At 46.1% G+C, this 17,980-nt stretch overlaps 1 protein-coding gene across 12 annotated transcripts in view; it reads right to left on the bottom strand.

Moving 5' to 3' along the window:
- invs (inversin) overlaps positions 1 to 17,980 on the bottom strand; it is a 498,042-nt gene that overhangs the window by 34,158 nt on the left and 445,904 nt on the right. For 11 of the 12 annotated variants that reach the window (XM_072508926.1, XM_072508921.1, XM_072508920.1 and 8 more), the window contains one exon: positions 2,506 to 2,625. The exons of the other annotated variant lie outside the window; for it this stretch is intronic. In XM_072508926.1, coding sequence (XP_072365027.1) covers positions 2,506 to 2,625 — 120 coding nt within the window. The remainder of the gene's footprint in view (positions 1 to 2,505; positions 2,626 to 17,980) is intronic. 12 annotated transcript variants of the gene reach the window in all.

Raw genomic sequence — 17,980 nt, 5'->3', positions numbered from 1 at the left:
TGAGGAAGGGAAGATAGAACAAAAGGAAAGATCTGTGACAGGATGGGAGGCAGGATTGATTGACATAAGGAGAGATACTGCAAGTAAACATGACAAGTAAAGAAGCAAGAGTTGGTACTAGGGAGCTGTAAACAGCAATAACAGAATCATCACCAACAGCTGTTTCCTGATAAAAAGGAAGCAGTAATTATGATCTGAAATAATCAAACTCAATACTGAGTCCTGAAGGCTTTAGAGTTCCTAATTGAAAGTGGATATGTTGTTCTGCACCTTCTTTTGACCTTCTTTAGAATAGTGTAAGAGTCTGAGGATAGATGTCAAGCGTCGGAATGAAATAGAGAATCAAAATGAGAGGCAACTGGAAGTTTGGGGTTAGGTTTGTAGACTGAATGGAGGTGTTCAGCAGAACAATCATCCAATCTGTAGATTGAATAATAGAATCTCAAGGTAAAAACAAGTATGTGTTTTAGCAGCAGATAGGTTGAGGAAGAGGAAGGGCCAGATCTGTTAGAGCTGGAAATTGATGGTGTTTGTGATGGAGAGTATACAGGGCCAGAAGCTAATCTCATGATTGAGTTGGATGCCAATGTTACAAATAATCTGGTGAGTGAGACAATGGCTGGAAAGACAAATGGTGATGAGACTAAGTAGTTTAAGATGGATGCTTATATGTTGACTTCAGCCGTCTCAATATTTAGTTGAAGGAAATTGTAGGTCATCCAAGACTGGATGCAGTCAGATAGCATAGAGCAGTAGAGGAGTCAAGCAAGCTCGTGGAGAGGTACAGTTCAAGGTCATTAGCTAACTATAATGTCTGTGAATGATCTAACTAAATATCAACACAAAAATGAGAAAGTATACAAGGCCAATGATAGCTCCTTGGTGGGGGCTGCTGGTGACGCATTGCTATGAATACATTCTAGAACCTAACTTACCTCGGTCTAAGGATTTTATATTAATGTTCTCTAGTTCTTCTGTACCAATCCAACTGGACTGACATATTAAAATGTGTTTGTGGAATGTTGACAATGCTACATTTACTCTGCACCCTTAGTTGCTATAAGAAAGTAAGGAGTTTTCAAGTTGAACTACTACATTTATTCTGGTAATGGCATTCCCACAGTGCTGCAAGGTAAGAGATTCCTAAAATTTGACCCAATGTTGATGAAGGAACAGTGATTATATTTTAAAAGAAAGGTGCTCAGAGATGATGGTGTTTCCATTGCCATTGGTGCTTTTGGTGCGAGGAATCATATGGAGGTAGATGCTGTCAGAGTTAGTTTAGCAAATAAATGCTGGGTATCAGCTAGATAGTACATGCTGCATGGTAGTGTGTGAATGGGATAGAGATTGAGTCAAGTAGAAGAAGCACCTATCAAACAAATTGCTCTTTTCTGGATAAGTTTCTTGAGTGTTGATGCAGCTGCACTCATCCAGGCAAATGATGAGCATTCCATAAAACTTATGACTTGATTCTTGCAGATGGTGAACAGGCTCTTCTCCAATCACTTAACCATTTTAAAATCTCAATCATAAATTGTGGATGGAATAATACAGAGGGTGGGTGGCATGCCCTCCCGGAAACGAAGTTGGCTTGGGGCTGATATACTCCACACCCACCCGCTCTGCAATCATAAAATGCAGATTAGCAAGAGTCAAGTAGGGCTTGTGCCCCTCACTGGGGAGGCAGTTCCTCTCTCTGGAGCTGCTGGCCAATTGGACTGGCCAGCAGCTCCATCAGTGCCAAGAAGGTGTTAATGGCTGCTGCCGGGACTGCAGAAGAAGACCAAGGCCCATGGATCCCTGGAACAGGCAAGTCTCGGGTCGGGAGGGTTTGGGTAGATTAGGGAGAGGGGCGGGGTGGGTTTAAGGGAGGGAGCATCTATGAAGGGGGTGGTTTCAAACCTGCAGAGTTATTCAGCTGAAGGGGCTGAAGAGTTCCCACTTTCCTTCCCTCCCTTTGAACACACAAGTGAAAAACAAACGGCAGCCCACTCCAGTCAAGCGCTTTATGGCGGGGGCAGTGTATTATTTATTTAAATATGGTGGGCGCCCTGCTGATTTTGGCACTATGGGTCTGGAGTCAAATGTAGGCAAGACTAGATAAGAACAGCAGATTTACTTCCCTAAAGGATATTAGTGAGCCAGATGGGTTTTTACAACAACCGACAATGGTTTCATGGTCATTAGACTTTTAATTCCAGATTTTTATTGAATTCAAATGTCACCATCTGCCATGGTGGGATTTGAACCCGGGTCCCAAGAGCAATGCCCTCTGTCTCTGGATTGCCTGTCCAGTAACAATACCAATATACACCACCTCCACCTGAGTAACAGTAAATAGGCTTAAATGTTGGAGTGTTTTCTTATAACTAATAGGTTTATGGCTAGAAAAATAACTGGAGGTTACAGCATCTCGAGAGCCTTAATATTCTTTGCCATCTACAGTTTTAAATACTGGGCACAATAGCAAAGCAGAGCTTTTCATCCAGGAATCATACTTACAGTGAGTGTGCCTGTTGAAGGTACTCAAGTCAAGCATAAGCTGGGAGTGATTCGTACAACTGATGGATGTGCTGCATGCTGATCTGACTCTTTGAAATACACCTTTCACAGGGGCTCCAGCTGTGTAGTTCAAGGTAAGAAGCCATTCAATCAGATTGCATGCCACTTACACATTTCTGTAGCTATTTTCACTCTACCATTTTCTCACAATTTGATCAAAACGTTGACAATGATGTTTTAAGTGGATCAAGGAATGTTGGATTTTTAAAATCGCTAATTTTAACACTGTAAATTAAGGATGGTTACATTGTGTCTTACTTTCCTCAAATTATATTTTATCAGCATCTTGCGTTAATGGTACAACAGCCAAATATGAATATTGTTAATATGGTACAATTAGTACTTAATTAAAAAGATGACCATGATGCATTTTAAAAGTCTCCGCTAATATATTTGATTTCTATCACAAAACTGTTGATAGCAGTGAACAGCTTTGATAGGAAAGCTGCTTGTTCAGCTGAGTTACAGAGATTCATTGATTGTGGCAATTCTTCCTTGTACAATCAATACAAATTGTACAATCAGTGACTCACAATTTTGTAGAATGGCAACAAAGTAATAAATGTATTTATTTTTAAGTAGAAGAAAAATACAGATTAAAATTACCGATTCATACGTCAAGTGCCGTATTTGAAATTATAAAGATAAATATCATTTTATGCTGCGTTTAAATTCAGTTTCAGATACTTTTTTCATGCCAACAGCAGTTTGTAAAAAAAATGTTCCACCTTGTGTATAATGTTACAATTAATGGGCTGCGATTCTCCGAGTCCCGCGCCGGGCCGGAGAATCGGCGCAACCGCGCAACGATGCCGGCGCGCGATTCTCCGAGGTGCGGAGAATCAGTGCCATTTGTGCCGGCGCGTCTGGCGCGGCACCGGCTGCTGGAATCGGCGGGGCCGCCGATTCTCCGGCCCGGATGGGCTGAGCAGCCGCGCGGATATGACAGAGTCCCACCGGCGCCATTCACCCCGGGTCACTGCCGGCGGGAACTCTGCGCGAATGGTCGGGGTCGGGGGGGGGGGGGGGCTCCGATAGGGCCTGGCTGCGATGGGGGCCCACCAATCGGCGGACCGGCCTCCCCCCCCCCCCCCGAGCCTACTTTCTGGCGCTGCCGGCCCCTGAACGCCGACGCAATGTTGAGTCGGGGCCGTCGCGCTAAAGAAGTTCCCCGCGCATGCGCAGGTTGGCACGGCCCAACTGCGCATGTTGGCGCGACGCCCATTGGTGCGGTGTGAATTGGTCGTACCCGGGCCCAATTCGCGCTGTCGTGAAATATTTGTGATGTTATTACTCTGCAGTTATTAAGATAATCAACTGTAAGTTATAGAGCCAGTACATATTCCAACAGCTTCTAAATGTTAAATATTGATTTCCAGAACAAATAATATATATGACAACTGATAGATTGGATAGTAATAATACGGTAGTCAGGCAGACCCTGAATCAGCAGCCTGCCCACCATTTTTAAATACCTTGGTTAAAAGCCAATTGTCTGGAATAAAACATTGCCCATGCAATAATGTGGTGCGCATATGGGAAACACGGTTGGTGGAAGGTACGTTTCTTTTCGTGAACTGTTGAAAAGGTGCCTATAAAGGCAGCAAGTGGAACCATGATTGACTTTAGCAGAAAAGTCTGCCAATACTTAACTAATGCTGTTAGTTATATTTTTCATTACATTTCACATTTCAGCCTGCTGTTAGGGCATATCCTCAGGAATGGGGGCAAAACGAAAGCACTCCAATCAACATTAAGCATTTGTGCTGTACATTGCTGTCCCTTGTAGAAATTGTCCAATCTATTGGTGGCACCTCCTTGAGAAGGAGAAGGGCAGCTGGCCAGTGACAAGTGCTCCATGAGGTACAAGGTGGGAAATCTGCTCTGGAGGAGGAGGCAGTGGAGGGTTACAGCAACATCAGGCAGACAGAAGTAGGTGAAGACACTATGCTGCCAGTCAATTTTACAGGGTTAGGATGTTTTACCTGCAGATGTTGTCGGAACAATAGTGCCTCCGAGGGCTGCATCTATCAAGGGAGACAGTCACATCTCATGTGGCATGTTTTCTGGGGAGATAGCCTCCAATTGTGTGGCTGGTCACCTGATGCCTGCAGCCTTGATAGTCACTGTGGCATTGAACTTCTTCACCTCTGGGTCATTCCAGGCAGCGTGTGGAAACCTTAGTCAGATTACCCAGCCTGCAGCCCAGCACTTCCAAAACGTTTTCACGGGTGTCAAAGTTAGGCACGTCTATCAGTACTTCTCCTTCACCAGTGATTAGAAAGACGAAAGGCTTTGCAGTCATGGCTGGATTTCCAAAGGCTCATGCGGTAATACATTGCACCATGTTGCAATACAAGCTATATTTGGACAGTCAGGGGCATTATAAATAGAAAAGTATAACACTTCATCAATGTCCTGAATGTGTGTGATCACAATCAAAGGATAATGGAAATATATGAACATTATATACATCCTTACACATTCCCAGGTGCCAGGGCTGTTCACCAGCCCAGAGCCTTTAGATAACAGGCTGCTCAGAGATAAAGGACACCCTCTAAAGAGGTGACTGATGACACTAATGAGGAATCCATGGATGGAGCTTTGCAGTAGGTATAATATTAGCCACTCACTTTCCAGGAGTCATCTTTGAAATGTGGGCCAGTGAGAATGTCACTTATGGTCGTTGCCTGCTGTACATTGCACAATCTGGTCCTCCAGAGAGGGAAGCCCTGGCAGAGGAGAATTTAAGGGTGACAGCCAGTCCCATCCTCTAATGTAGAGGAGGGTGAATCCATGCCAGGCAGCTGTACAAGCTAGTCTGCAGGACAGTCTGGATGCCTGGGATACACGAGATTCTCGTATCTATAGAAGATTCCAACAGCATTGTGACTCCAGCTCAATAACACTTCCTCAGCCCATGGCACCTTCTCCCGTTATCTCCCTATATTAACGGCAAGGGCAGTCCCCAAATAATGTTGGGCAGAGGGACCTACATATACACAAACACCCATAACAGCCATATTTAATTCAAAACCATCACATCACACACCGATAATGCCCAAATGCAGCTGGAGCATCTTTTGAAACAAAAATAAGAAATCAAAACAAAGTTCAAATGTAATAAATAAGAAAAGCACCCATGTGCACCCAATTGTGACTAATGTTGTGTTTTCTTGATTCTTTTATGGGTGATGTGGTGTTGTGTTCCCCTCGTGCCAGCTGTACTGGAAACAGGCTAACAACATTTACGCTCCCTTAACTGGGATTACATTGCCAGCTATTCTCTGGTTGCCTGAGGCTGAGAGGGTCCCAGCCTGGTAAGAGCTCATCTGTTGGTGTGGCATTCAGAGACATCTGTGCCAATGGCAGAGAGATGGAGGAGAGGCTGCCACCATCAGAAACACCCTGAGGGATGCCCCCCTGATGGTATCAATAGCTGCTTATCTACCTCCGTGAGGCTCATTTGGCCTTCCCTGTTTTCTTGAGAGGATCAGTACCTGGATACGAGACCAGGCTTTTCTTGCTAACTTTTGCTCTGCCTCTGGGCCTCAGGACTGAGAGACAAAGTGATGGTTTGCAAGTCTGCATGCTTATCCAGTATGTCATCTGCAGGGTTTGGCCCTGCGTGTCAGTCTGTCAATGGAGAACGCCATGCAATCTATTGAGTGGGTGATTGTAGTGCTCATGGACTTCTCCAATTCCCATGCCAGTGTGCACAAATCCTATGCAATTACTGCCACATTGCCACACCCCTCGCACTGCATGATCAGCCATCTGCTGTCCGACGTACTCCAAAAGCTCGTAATGTGCCTGGGGCTCAGCATTTAGGCTGCCTTCAGAACTGCTCTGAATGTTAGAGGCCTGTTCCATCTCAGTCTCCGACAGTTGTTTTTGTGGTTGTGATGTGCTCTCACACACGCTTCCAGCTGAGTCACCCATACCCACCAAGGTGCATGAATGTATTTGGGTTGGTGCTAGGTGCTGAGCAAGGATGTGACATTGCACCCTCTGAAGCTTCCTCTTCCGTCTTAGAGGATATCAATACTCCTTGGGGCAAGTGACTGCAGCTGCCAAAGTTGCACCTGTGGGTGAAGCAAAAAGGAGATTTAGGAGCATCTTCCACATTTGAGATGAGTTTGCAGAGACACATTTCCTCAAAGTACATAATGAAACCATTGGGAGATGATAATTAGTGTTTGGATCATAGCCCCTGTAACATGGAGACATATTGTTCTCCCTGCTCACTGCAAGCCTCCAAAGTTACAAACCATCAATGCTATTCCATCTGTTTTCCCCATTTCCAGCACCGTCCCCTCCCAAGGTCCTTCAACCCTGTTTGCAGGAATTGTGGATATAGGCACCACTCACCACCCTGGGGCCTTACTCCAACCTCACCTCAACTAATGGCTCAACTCCAAATACTGGCAGCCAACTCCAGGACTTCCTCCACAATTGGTGCCAAGGTGGCCAGGTTTAGAACATAGAAAAATACAGCTCAGAACAGGCCCTTCAGCCCACGATGTTGTGCCGAACTTTTGTCCTAGATTAAGAACAAATTAATCTACACCCCATCATTCTACCATAATACATGTACCTATCCAATAGCCACTTGAGGGTCCCTAATGTTTCTGACTCAACTACTTCCACAGACAGTGCATTCCATGCCCCCACTACTCGCTGGGTAAAGAACCTACCTCTGACATCCCCCCTATATCTTCCACCATTCACCTTAGATTTATATCCCCTTGTAATGGTTTGTTCCACCCGGGGAAAAAGTCTCTGACTGTCTACTCTATCTATTACCCTGATCATCTTATAAACCTCTATCAAGTCGCCCCTCAACCTTCTCCGTTCTAATGAGAAAAGGCCTAGTATACTCAACCTTTCCTCGTAAGACCTGCTCTCCATTCCAGGCAACATCCTGGTAAATCTCCTTTGCTTTCCAAAACTTCCACATCCTTCCTAAAATGAGGCGACCAGAACTGCACACAGTACTCCAAATGTGGCCTTACCAAGGTTTTGTACAGCTGCATCATCACCTCACGGCTCTTAAATTCAATCCCTCTGCTAATGAACCATAGGCCGTCTTCACAGCTCTATCCACTTGAGTGGCAACTTTCAAAGATCTATGAACATAGACCCCAAGATCTATCTGCTCCTCCACATTGCCAATAACCCTACCATTAACCGTGTATTCCGCATTCATATTTGTCCTTCCAAAATGGACAACCTCACACTTTTCAGGGTTAAACTCCATCTGCCACTTCTCAGCCCAGCTCTGCATCCTATCCATGTCTCTTTGCAGCCGACAACAGCCCTCCTCACTATCCACAACTCCATCAATCTTCGTATCGTCTGCAATCCACATGCTTGGTCACCTCCTCAAAGAATTCAATAAGACTTGTGAGGCAAGACCTACCCCTCACAAATCCGTGCTGACTATCCCTAATCAAGCAGTGTCTTTCCAGATGAGCAGAAATCCTATCCCTAAGTACCCTTTCCATTACTTTGCCAACCACCGAAGTAAGACTGACTGGCCTGTAATTCCCAGGGTTATCCCTAGTCCCTTTTTTGAACAGGGGCACGACATTCGCCACTCTCCAGTCCCCTGGTACCACCCCTGTTGACAGTGAGGACAAAAAGATCATTGCCAACGGCTCTGCAATTTCATCTCTTGCTTCCCATAGAATCCTTGGATGTATCCCGTCAGGCCCAGGGGACTTGTCTATCCTCAAGTTTTTCAAAATGCCCAACACATCTTCCTTCCTAACAAGTATCTCCTCGAGCTTACCAGTCTATTTCACACTGTCCTCTCCAAAAATATGACCCCTCTCATTCGTAAATACTGAAGAAAAGTACTCGTTCAAGACCTCTCCTATCTCTTCAGACTCAATACACAATCTCCCACTACTGTCCTGGATCGGACCTACCCTCGCTCTAGTCATTCTCATATTTCTCACATATGTGTAAAAGGCCTTGGGGTTTTCCTTGATACTACCCGCCAAAGATTGTTCATGCCCTCTCTTAGCTCTCCTAATCCCTTTCTTCAGTTCCCTCTTGGCTATCTTCTATCCCTCCAGCGCCCTGTCTGAACCTTGTTTCCTCAGCCTTACATAAGTATCCTTCTTCCTCTTAACAAGACATTCAACCTCTCTTGTCAACCATGGTTCCCTCACTCGACCATCTCTTCCCTGCCTGACAGGGACATACATATCAAGGACACGTAGTATCTGTTCCTTGAACAAATTCCACATTTCAATTGTGTCCTTCCCTGACAGCCTGGGCGGGATTCTCCACTCCCACGCCGAAGTGGCCGCGCCGTCGTGAACGCCGTCGAGGTTCACGACGGCGCGGAACGACCCCGGTCCCGACCGATTCAGGCCCTGATAATGGGCCAGGATCGGGGCCGCGTCATCTACACGCGCCAGGCTTTGTCACCCGCGTAAAAGCGGCGCTGCATAGATGACGCGGCCGGCGCCGCATAACGAGCGTCATCTGCGCATGCGCGGGTTGGCCGGCGCCAACCTGCGCATGCGTGGGGGCTGTCCTCTCTAAGTCCGCCCCGCAAGAAGATGGGGGACGGATCTTGCGGGGCCGCAGAAGGAAGGAGGTCCTCCTTCAGAGAGGACGGCCTGACGATCGGTGGGCACCGATCGCGGGCCACCCCACATTCCAGGTAAAGCCCGGTGCAGGATCCCCCCCGCCCCCCCCACAGGCCGCCCCCCCCAGCATTCACGCACCGCCCACGACTGCAGCGACCAGGTGTGGACAGCGCCGGGGGGAACCCGCCGTTTTGGCCTGGCCATCCGGGCCTCAGAATAGCGGGGGTGCCGGAGAATCGCCATTTTGGGTGTCTCCGGCGATTCTCCGGCCCGTGAAACTCGACCGGGCCGTTCCCGCCGCTTGGGAGAATCGCGGGAGGGCGTTGGACCGGCGTCCCCGGAAATTCTGGTGGCCCAGGTGGTTCTCCCAACCGGCGTGGGAGTGGAGAGTCGGGCCCCCTATGTTCCCAACTTATGCACTTCAGTTTGTGTCTGACAGCATCGTATTTACCCTTCCCCCAATTGTAAACCTTGCCCTGTTGCATGAACCTATCCCTCTCCATTATTAAAGTGAAAGTCAAAGAATTGTGGTCACTATCTCCAAAATGCTCCCCCACTAACAAATCTATCACTTGCCCTGGTTCATTACCAAGCTCCAAATCCAATATGGCCTCCCCTCTGGTCGGACAATCTACGTACTGTGTTAGAAAAACTTCCTGGACACACTGCACAAACACCACCCCATCCAAACTATTTGATCTAAAGAGTTTCCACTCAATATTTAGTATTTCACTACCAGTCCTGTTCCTCTCTCAAGTATTGTACATCCTCTTCTCCTGCAAATAAAGAGAGAATTGTAATGGATATTATTTGCAAGGTCATTCCACCTTGGATAATAGAATCCCATAATTGACCCACAAAACACCCTTCAATATAAGTTCATCTCCATAATGGTAGCACACTCACCCGTGCAAATCTCAAGGGATCATATAGCCTTTTTCGACACTGTAACCAATTAAAGATGTCAAGTTGCTGACCTCCACTGTGACCTCCATCCAGGCTGTTTTGTCAGTTGGGATGTCTCCTCTTCCCATCAGCGGGCATGAGGTCCTCCAGCCTATTACTTACAGCCTGGAGGAGGACATACAAGGAGTCATCATCAAAGTTTGGGGCCGTTGCTGGTCTGGAACCTGTCCCAGCTCTTAGCTCCATTCTCTCAGTCACCTTGAGAGAGACAAAGAGAGTTAAAAGGTTGAATATTTTCCTGAACATTTGCTATTCACACGGGGAATGGATCATCCGCATTCAAATGTTCTTTCCTCCCTGGCAAAGGTTCTGAATGCTTCAAATCTAGCAGAATAGCCATCCACATTTAAAACTAAGTTCTTACCTCTTGCAATAGTTCACTGGATTTTAAATTCTTCCTCAAACGACTTCAGCCTCAAAATGATGAATTCTAGTGCAGCTGCCACAGTATTGTGCCAGAGTTTCCTTTAAAGTGGACGTACACCCAGTTCATGGCCTTCCCTCCTCGGTCCCCAGATGCCCTACCATCTGACTGACGATTGGGCGAGCCGCCCACCTTTCTTGCATGTATTTGACAGGTGCTTGTTAATTGGCTGCTAAATGCATAATTTTATGTCCTACAAAGGCTTTCAAAGGAGTCAGCGATGCATGGCTCTTCTGGGTCAGGCTTCCACCCATTGCTGAACAACACTCAGCCTCTAAACTGCCTGTGGAGCTGAGATCATGTTGACTATATTTTGGCATTTGAAATTTTAAGTGCATAGGGAATGCAGTTATGTAGAGATACTGGAGAAGCTGAGATTGTTATCCTTAGAGCATAGAAGGTTAAAAGGAGATTTAAAAGAGATCTTCAAAAGTATGATGGTTTTATAGTGTAAGTAAGGAGAAACTGTTCCCAGTGGAAGGAGGATCAGTAACCAGAGGGCACAGATTAAAGATAGCTGACAACTGAATCAGAGTGGAGAATAATTCTTTTACAGTGAAAGATTATGATTTGGAATGAACTGCCTGAAAGCATGGTGGAACGAGATTCAATAGTAACTTAAAAAAATAAATGCATGTATATTTGAAAAGGAAACCTATATGAGTTTGGAGGTAAATGAGATAAACTGGATACTTGTTTCAAAGATCCAGTCCTGACATGATAAGCCAAATTCCCTACTTCTTTGAAATATAATTCTATGGTCTGGAATAAACACATAGGTGTTTGATTTTGTGGCAATCACAGAGTGCATAAAACAGATGATCAGAACAACCATTTAGTAGAGAAACTTCATTTTTCAAAATGCAATTTTTTACATACATGTGGGAAAAATATTGTTTTCTTCTATTTGCCCATCAATAAGTTTTTGAAATTTTAAAAATCCCATCCTTAAAGTTATAACGCTAATGTGCATAAAAACCCTTAATCCATCTTAATAATAATCTTTTTAATGTCACAAGTAGGCTTATACTGCAATGAAGTTACTGTGAAAAGCCCCGAGTCGCCACATTCCGGCGCCTGTTCGGGTACACTGAGGGAGAATTCAGAATTCTCAGCTGGTACAGCAATTGAACCCGTGCCGCTGGCCTTGTTCTGCGTCACAAACCAGCTGTCTAGCCCACTGAGCAAACCAGGCCACATCTCATTGCTTGCTCCAAAAAACATTTCAAATTCAAATTGAAGTCAACTCATGGTCTCCAAAAAAGAGACTCACAAGATCCAAGCTGACAAGAAAAGGCATTGGATCTCATCTTGGGCTTGATCTGACGCTTGATTTTAGCCAAAAGGTCGAGAAGCGATGCCCATCAATAAAGAGGAGCAGGTTTTCCAGATGAAATGTTTCCAGGTTGACATGTTATTCCAAGCACTTGATTGCAGCATTTTGAAATAAAGTACACTGTCTAATTCATCAGCCTGGGAACATTTTTAGCAGATAATCTAACCATAGTGAATTTAGCCAGCAAAGCCAACAATGTTAAGGTGCCAGGTGGTGAATATTTCCATTCTGCTGCATTCCATTAAACACACTTAAAACACTTCCCATTTAAACCGAATAGTTGGATAACCGCACCCCCACCCCCCTGCAGCCCCTACACATGGAAAGTAATAATTAATCATAAATTGGAACTTATGAATCAACTAACCTGATTTGTTGGTCCAGTGCATCAAGGGAATATATTTCATCCCCAGCGACAGTAACAGCTGAATAGCAAAGGGAAGCAGATTTCCAGGATGCCCTGAGGCTTTTGGAACCGTTCGGCAGAAATGAGAAAATCTAATTGCTGTATAAATGACATCTGCTATCAAATACAATATGCAGCTTCCCTTCGGTCTTTCGTTAGTGGTGTTATTAACACCTGAAGGGTATGACAGTTTGGTGGTGGGCAGATCACATTAGCTTGCCCTTTATATTATCCAGCACAATGCAAACCAATTGTTATTGAATGTTTCGCTAACCATTTAAATCGAATATTTAAAGCCTGACCGAATCAATACATAAAGACGTTACTCTACAAAACACTGAACATGTAACAAGAAAGTGGTACAAACAAGCCCCAGTTTATATACTGAGGCAGAAAAGATTAACTAATGTTCAACAGTGCTTACTTATTGACCATCAATACCAGCAGTCAAGGATATGAATAATAAAGTATTTATAAAATAATACTGTCATACTCATTTAATTGGATTATTTTTACTTTGGCAGGTGGCAAATTTGAGTAAATTCAATACGATCTCGATCGCAACTTAGGAACATAGGAACAGGAGTAGGCCATTCGGCCTCTCGAACCTGTCCTGCTATTTAATGAGATCATGGCTGATCTGTGACCTAACTCCATACCTGCCTTTGACCCATATCCCTTAATGTCTTTGCTTAACAAAACCCTATGTCTCAAGATTTAAAATGAACAACTGACCTAACTTCAATTGCCGTTTGTGGGAGAGAGTTCCAATCCTCTACCACCCTTTCAGTGAAGAAGTTCTTCCTAACATCTCTCCTAGCCCTAAGTTTTAGACTATGCCACCTAATTTTAGAATCTTCAACCAATGGAAATAGTTTTTGGAAATATCTTTATTTACCGTCTTTCCCTGTTAATATCTTGAATACTTTGATCAGATCACCCCTTAACCTTCTAAATTCTAGTGAAAACAGGCATAATCTGTGTAATCTCTTCTCGTAATTTAACCCCTATAATCCAGGCATCATTTTTGTAAACCTACACTGCACTCCCTCCAAGGTCATTCCCAAGGTGTCGTGTCCAGAACTGTTCACAGTACTCCAGGGTGTAACCAAGGTTTTGAATAGCTGCAACATGACTTTTGTGTTTTTATTTTCCAATCCTCTAGATATAAAGGCTAGCATTCCATTAGCCTTTTTGATTATTTTCTGCACTTGCTGGATGACATCGAATATGGGGGTGGTGGTTTGGAATGTATAAATTAATGATGATTCTTTTTTATTGGTGTTTTGTATTCGAAATGTTGGGAGCTGTTTGAGGGTGGGTGGGATGAGGGGATTGTTGGCTAAGTGATTGTCATTGTATTTGTTGTTATTGTTAATTATTTGTTGTTGTAACTATGATAAATGTGAAAAAGGAGAATAAAAATATTTTTAAAAATATATATGTTTTTCCCATTTCTTGGTTCCCTCACCACCTGCTGCATCCCCAGTCTAGCAGCTATGTCCTTTAGAATCTGGCCACTTGATCTGTGGTGGTACTACTGAGGCATTCTTGTTGATGAATGTTGAAGTCCCCCACTCAAGAGTATATTCTGCCCCCTTGCCACCTCCAGTACTTTCTCCAAGTGGTGTTCAACATGGAGGAGTATTGATTCGCCAGCTGATGGTGGACGGGGTATGGTAATCAGCAGCCGATTTCCTTGCCCATGTTTAACCTGAAGCCGTGAGACTTCATGGGATCCAGAGTTGATGTTGAGGACTCCCAGGGTAACTCCCTCCTGACTGTATACTATTGTGCTGCCACCTTCGCTGGGTTTGTCTTGTCGGTGAAACAGGACATACCCAGGAATAGTGATAGTGGTGTCAGGATCATTGTCTAATATTGTAAGATATGATTCTGTGAGTCTGTCAGGCTGTTGCTTGACTAATCTGTGAGATAGCTGTTCCAATTTTTGCACAAGCCCCAGATATTAGTTAAGGAGGACTTTGTAGGGTCGACAGGGCTGGGTTTGCTGTTGTTGTTTCTGGTGCCTAGGTCGATGCCGGGTGGCCAGTCCGGTTTCATTCCTTTGTTGTGTTTTTGTGGCGCTTGAATACAACGGAGTGACTTGCTAGGCCATTTCAGAGGGCCTTTAAGAGTCAGCCACATTGCTGTGTGTCTGGAGTCACATGTAGGTCAGACTGGGTAAGATTTCCTTCCCTAAAGGACATTAGTGAACCAGATGGGGTTTTACGACAATCGACAATGGTTTCATGGCTGTCATTGGATTTTTTATTCCAAATACATTTATTGAGTTTAAATTCCACCACCTGCCATGGTGGGTTTGAACCCGGGTCCCCGGATCATTACCCTGGGTCTCTGGATTACTAGTCCAGTGACAATACTACTGCGGCACCACCTCCCTGTCAACCTAACTTTGTATCAGCAGCAAATTTGGATATATGACTTCCCTTGCCATCAACCAAGTTATTCATGAATCGTGCAAATAACTGAGGCCCCAACACAGATCTCTGTGATACACCACTAGTCACCTCTTCCCAATTAGAGTAGTTACTCATTACCCCCACTCCCTATAGCCTGCACTCAACCAGTTTCCTAACCATGTCAATAATTTGCTCTCAACTCCGTGGGTTTCCACATAGTTAACAGTCTCTTAAGTGGAACTTTACCAAATGCTTCTGGAAGTCCATGTAAATAACATCCACAGACATTCCCCTGTCCACTACCTTAATCACCTCTTCAAAATATTCAATAAGATTAGTCAGGCATGACCTTCCCTTCACAAATCCACGCTGGCTTTCCCTGATCGACCAAAATATTTCAAGGTGTTCAGTCACCCCATCCCTGATTATAGACTCCAGTAATTCCACCCCCCCCCACCCCTCCTCCACAGATCTTCCGCTAACTGGTCTGTAATTTCCTGGTTTCCCCTTTTCATTCTTCTTAAAAAGTGGAGTGACATGTTCAATTTTCCAATCCAGAGGGACTACACCTGAATCTAGAGAACTCTGAAATATTAGAGTTAGGGCATCGACAATGTGCTCTCCTATTTCCTTTAACACCCTCGGATGGAAACAGTCCGGTCCTGGGGATTTGTCACTCTTTAGTTCCATTAATTTCCTAGTTACTGATGCTTTACTTACGTTAATTATATTAAGTCCCTGTCCTCTGTTATTTTTTTCAGGACTTCTGGCAAGTTATCCTCCTTTTCAATTGTAAATACTGAGGCAAAGTAATTGTTCAACATGCCTGCCATTTCCCCACTATCACTGACATTATCTCAATTTTCAGCCGCCATTTGATTTTGATATCCCTTGCAAGTTTGCTTTCATAATCCATTTTAGTAGTTCTTATAAGCAGCTTTGTGATCCTTTGCTGGTCTTTGTATTTATCATATTTGTCTGGATCTGTGCTATGTTTTTCATTTTTGTAAGCCTTCCTTTTAGTTTTATGCTGTCCCTAACCTCTTTTGTTGTCCATGGCTGCTTTTTCTGTGTGGAGCCATTTCCTCTTAGGGGTATATACTCGCACTGTATCTTGTTAAAAGTTTCTTTAAATATTCCCCACTGGGCGGCACGGTGGTGCAGTGGTTAGTACTGTTGCATACGGGCCCCCCCCACACACGGCAGCAGAGCACTGGGCAGGACAAGCGGTGGCCAGGACCAAAGTGGTGGCCAGGACCGAAACGGTGGCCTGGACCGAAGCGGGGGCCGAACCTGCAGGGAGGAAGGAACGGAGGAGCGACCGACCCCCACCCCCCCCCAAGCAGGAGAGCGCAGGGTGTGATGAGCGGCGGCCCGGACCGAGCAGCGGGGAACGAAAAGGGGACCGTCCGACTGACCCCCCCCCCCCCGGCAGCGACCACCACGAGGCAGGAACAAAGAGGGACTCCGGACCAGAAGCCACTCTCTCTCGACCTGGGTGAGTGAGGGAAAAGGAAGGAAAAAATAACTTTTGCAAAAACAAAACTCTGAAAAGAAAACTTTAAAACTTTTTTTTTAAAAAAAATTATTTTTGCACTTTTCTTGTTCTCACCCAAAACAAGTTCACCTGAGAAGAATTTTATAAAAGAGGGAAAAATAAAGTGGTAAAGGAGAGAAGGGAGGGGAGAAGAAAAAGGGAAGGGGGGGGGGAGAAAATAAATAAATAAGGGGGGGGAGGAAAAGTGCCAGTAGGGAGCAAAAGCAGAGGGAGAAGGGGCACCAAAGGCAGGCGGGGCAATGGGCGAGCCAGTTCCGACGAGCCAATCAGCGAGCAAAGCGGCAGAACGGAAGTATCGCCGCATCAAAAAGAGCTGGGCAGACAGGTGCAGTCTCCCCCAGGGCCAGGGGGGAGCTGGAACTGGAAGGCAGCCTTTGCCGATGCGCTGAGGGAACATCAGCAGGTAAACAAGGCAGCGGCTAGGGCAGACATAGAGGCCACAGTGCAGGCAGCGATGGCCAAGGCCCTGGCGGAGGTGCAGCAGGCCCTGGGCAGAGCAGAGGAAAAATTGGACACCCAAGGGAAGAAACTGGATGCCCAAGGGGAGAAACTGGAAGCCCAAGAGGCGACCATCAAGGAGCTGGAGAAAGCAGCGACTGATGTAAGCGACCGGATCACGGCCCTGGAGAGGGAGGTGGCGAGACTGGGCACAACACAGGGGAGCCTGAAGGGCAGAGTGGACGACCAGGAAAACCGCTCGAGGAGGCAAGATGTCAGGATAGTGGGCTTACCAGAGGGGATCGAGGGTAGAAACCCCACGACATACGTGGCCGAGATGCTGGGCAACTTAGTGGGGAAGAAAGCCTTTCCCAGCCCACCAGAAATGGACAGAGCACACCGGTCGCTGCGCCCGAAGCCCAAAGCAGGGGAACACCAGAGAGCAGTTATAGCTAAACTGCACCGGTACCAAGATAGGGAAACAATCCTGCGCTGGGCCAGGAAAAACAGAACCTGCAAATGGGAAGGACATGCCATTAGAATTTACGAGGACATTGGGGCAGACCTAGCCAGGAGACGGGCCGAGTTTAATAGAGCGAAAGCAGCTGTTCACAAGAGCAACATGCGTTTTGGTATGCTGTACCCAGCGAAACTCTGGGTCACATACCAAGAAAGAGAATACTTCTTTACAGCCCCTGTCGAAGCAAACAAGTTTGTCGAGGAACACGGGCTGTAAAACCACCAGCGAAGGTAGAAATGAGGGGGCCCTGGCAGGGGGCAACAACGCGCCGACGGGGGGAGGGGAGGGGAGGGGTGAGGCAACGCCAGGCCCCCCCCGCCCAGCGCACCCTGAACTAAGAACAAACCACTGCCAGAGGGACCGCTTCAGGTCGGAGGCCAGACCCCAGCACGAGGGAACAAGAGTAGCGGAGAAGAGAGAGCAAGCGAGAGGAGTGCAGGATAGGATAGGGGAAGAGCAGGCAGAAAACCGTAGAGGTCGGGCAGGGGAGAAGTGAGACAGTAACTCCCGAGAGGGGGGCCACCGTACTAGCGGGAAAGCTGGCGCCATGGGCATGCAACAAAGCAGGGCCGCAGCGCGCCCCCAATAGGGGGGAAGGCGCCAGGCTGGAGGTGGGGGGGACCACTCAACAGACACGTGAGAGCAAACTGGGACAGGAACAGGGGAAAGAGGGACAAAGGAGGGGTACAAGGGAGAGGGGGGAAAGGGGAGAGACCGGGAGGGGGGGGGGGGGACACAG

This window comes from Scyliorhinus torazame, chromosome 6 (genome assembly GCF_047496885.1).
Source record: "Scyliorhinus torazame isolate Kashiwa2021f chromosome 6, sScyTor2.1, whole genome shotgun sequence".
Lineage (NCBI taxonomy): Eukaryota > Metazoa > Chordata > Chondrichthyes > Carcharhiniformes > Scyliorhinidae > Scyliorhinus > Scyliorhinus torazame.
Note: the sequence above shows the minus strand (reverse complement) of the source record. Positions and strands in the feature narration are given on the sequence as shown.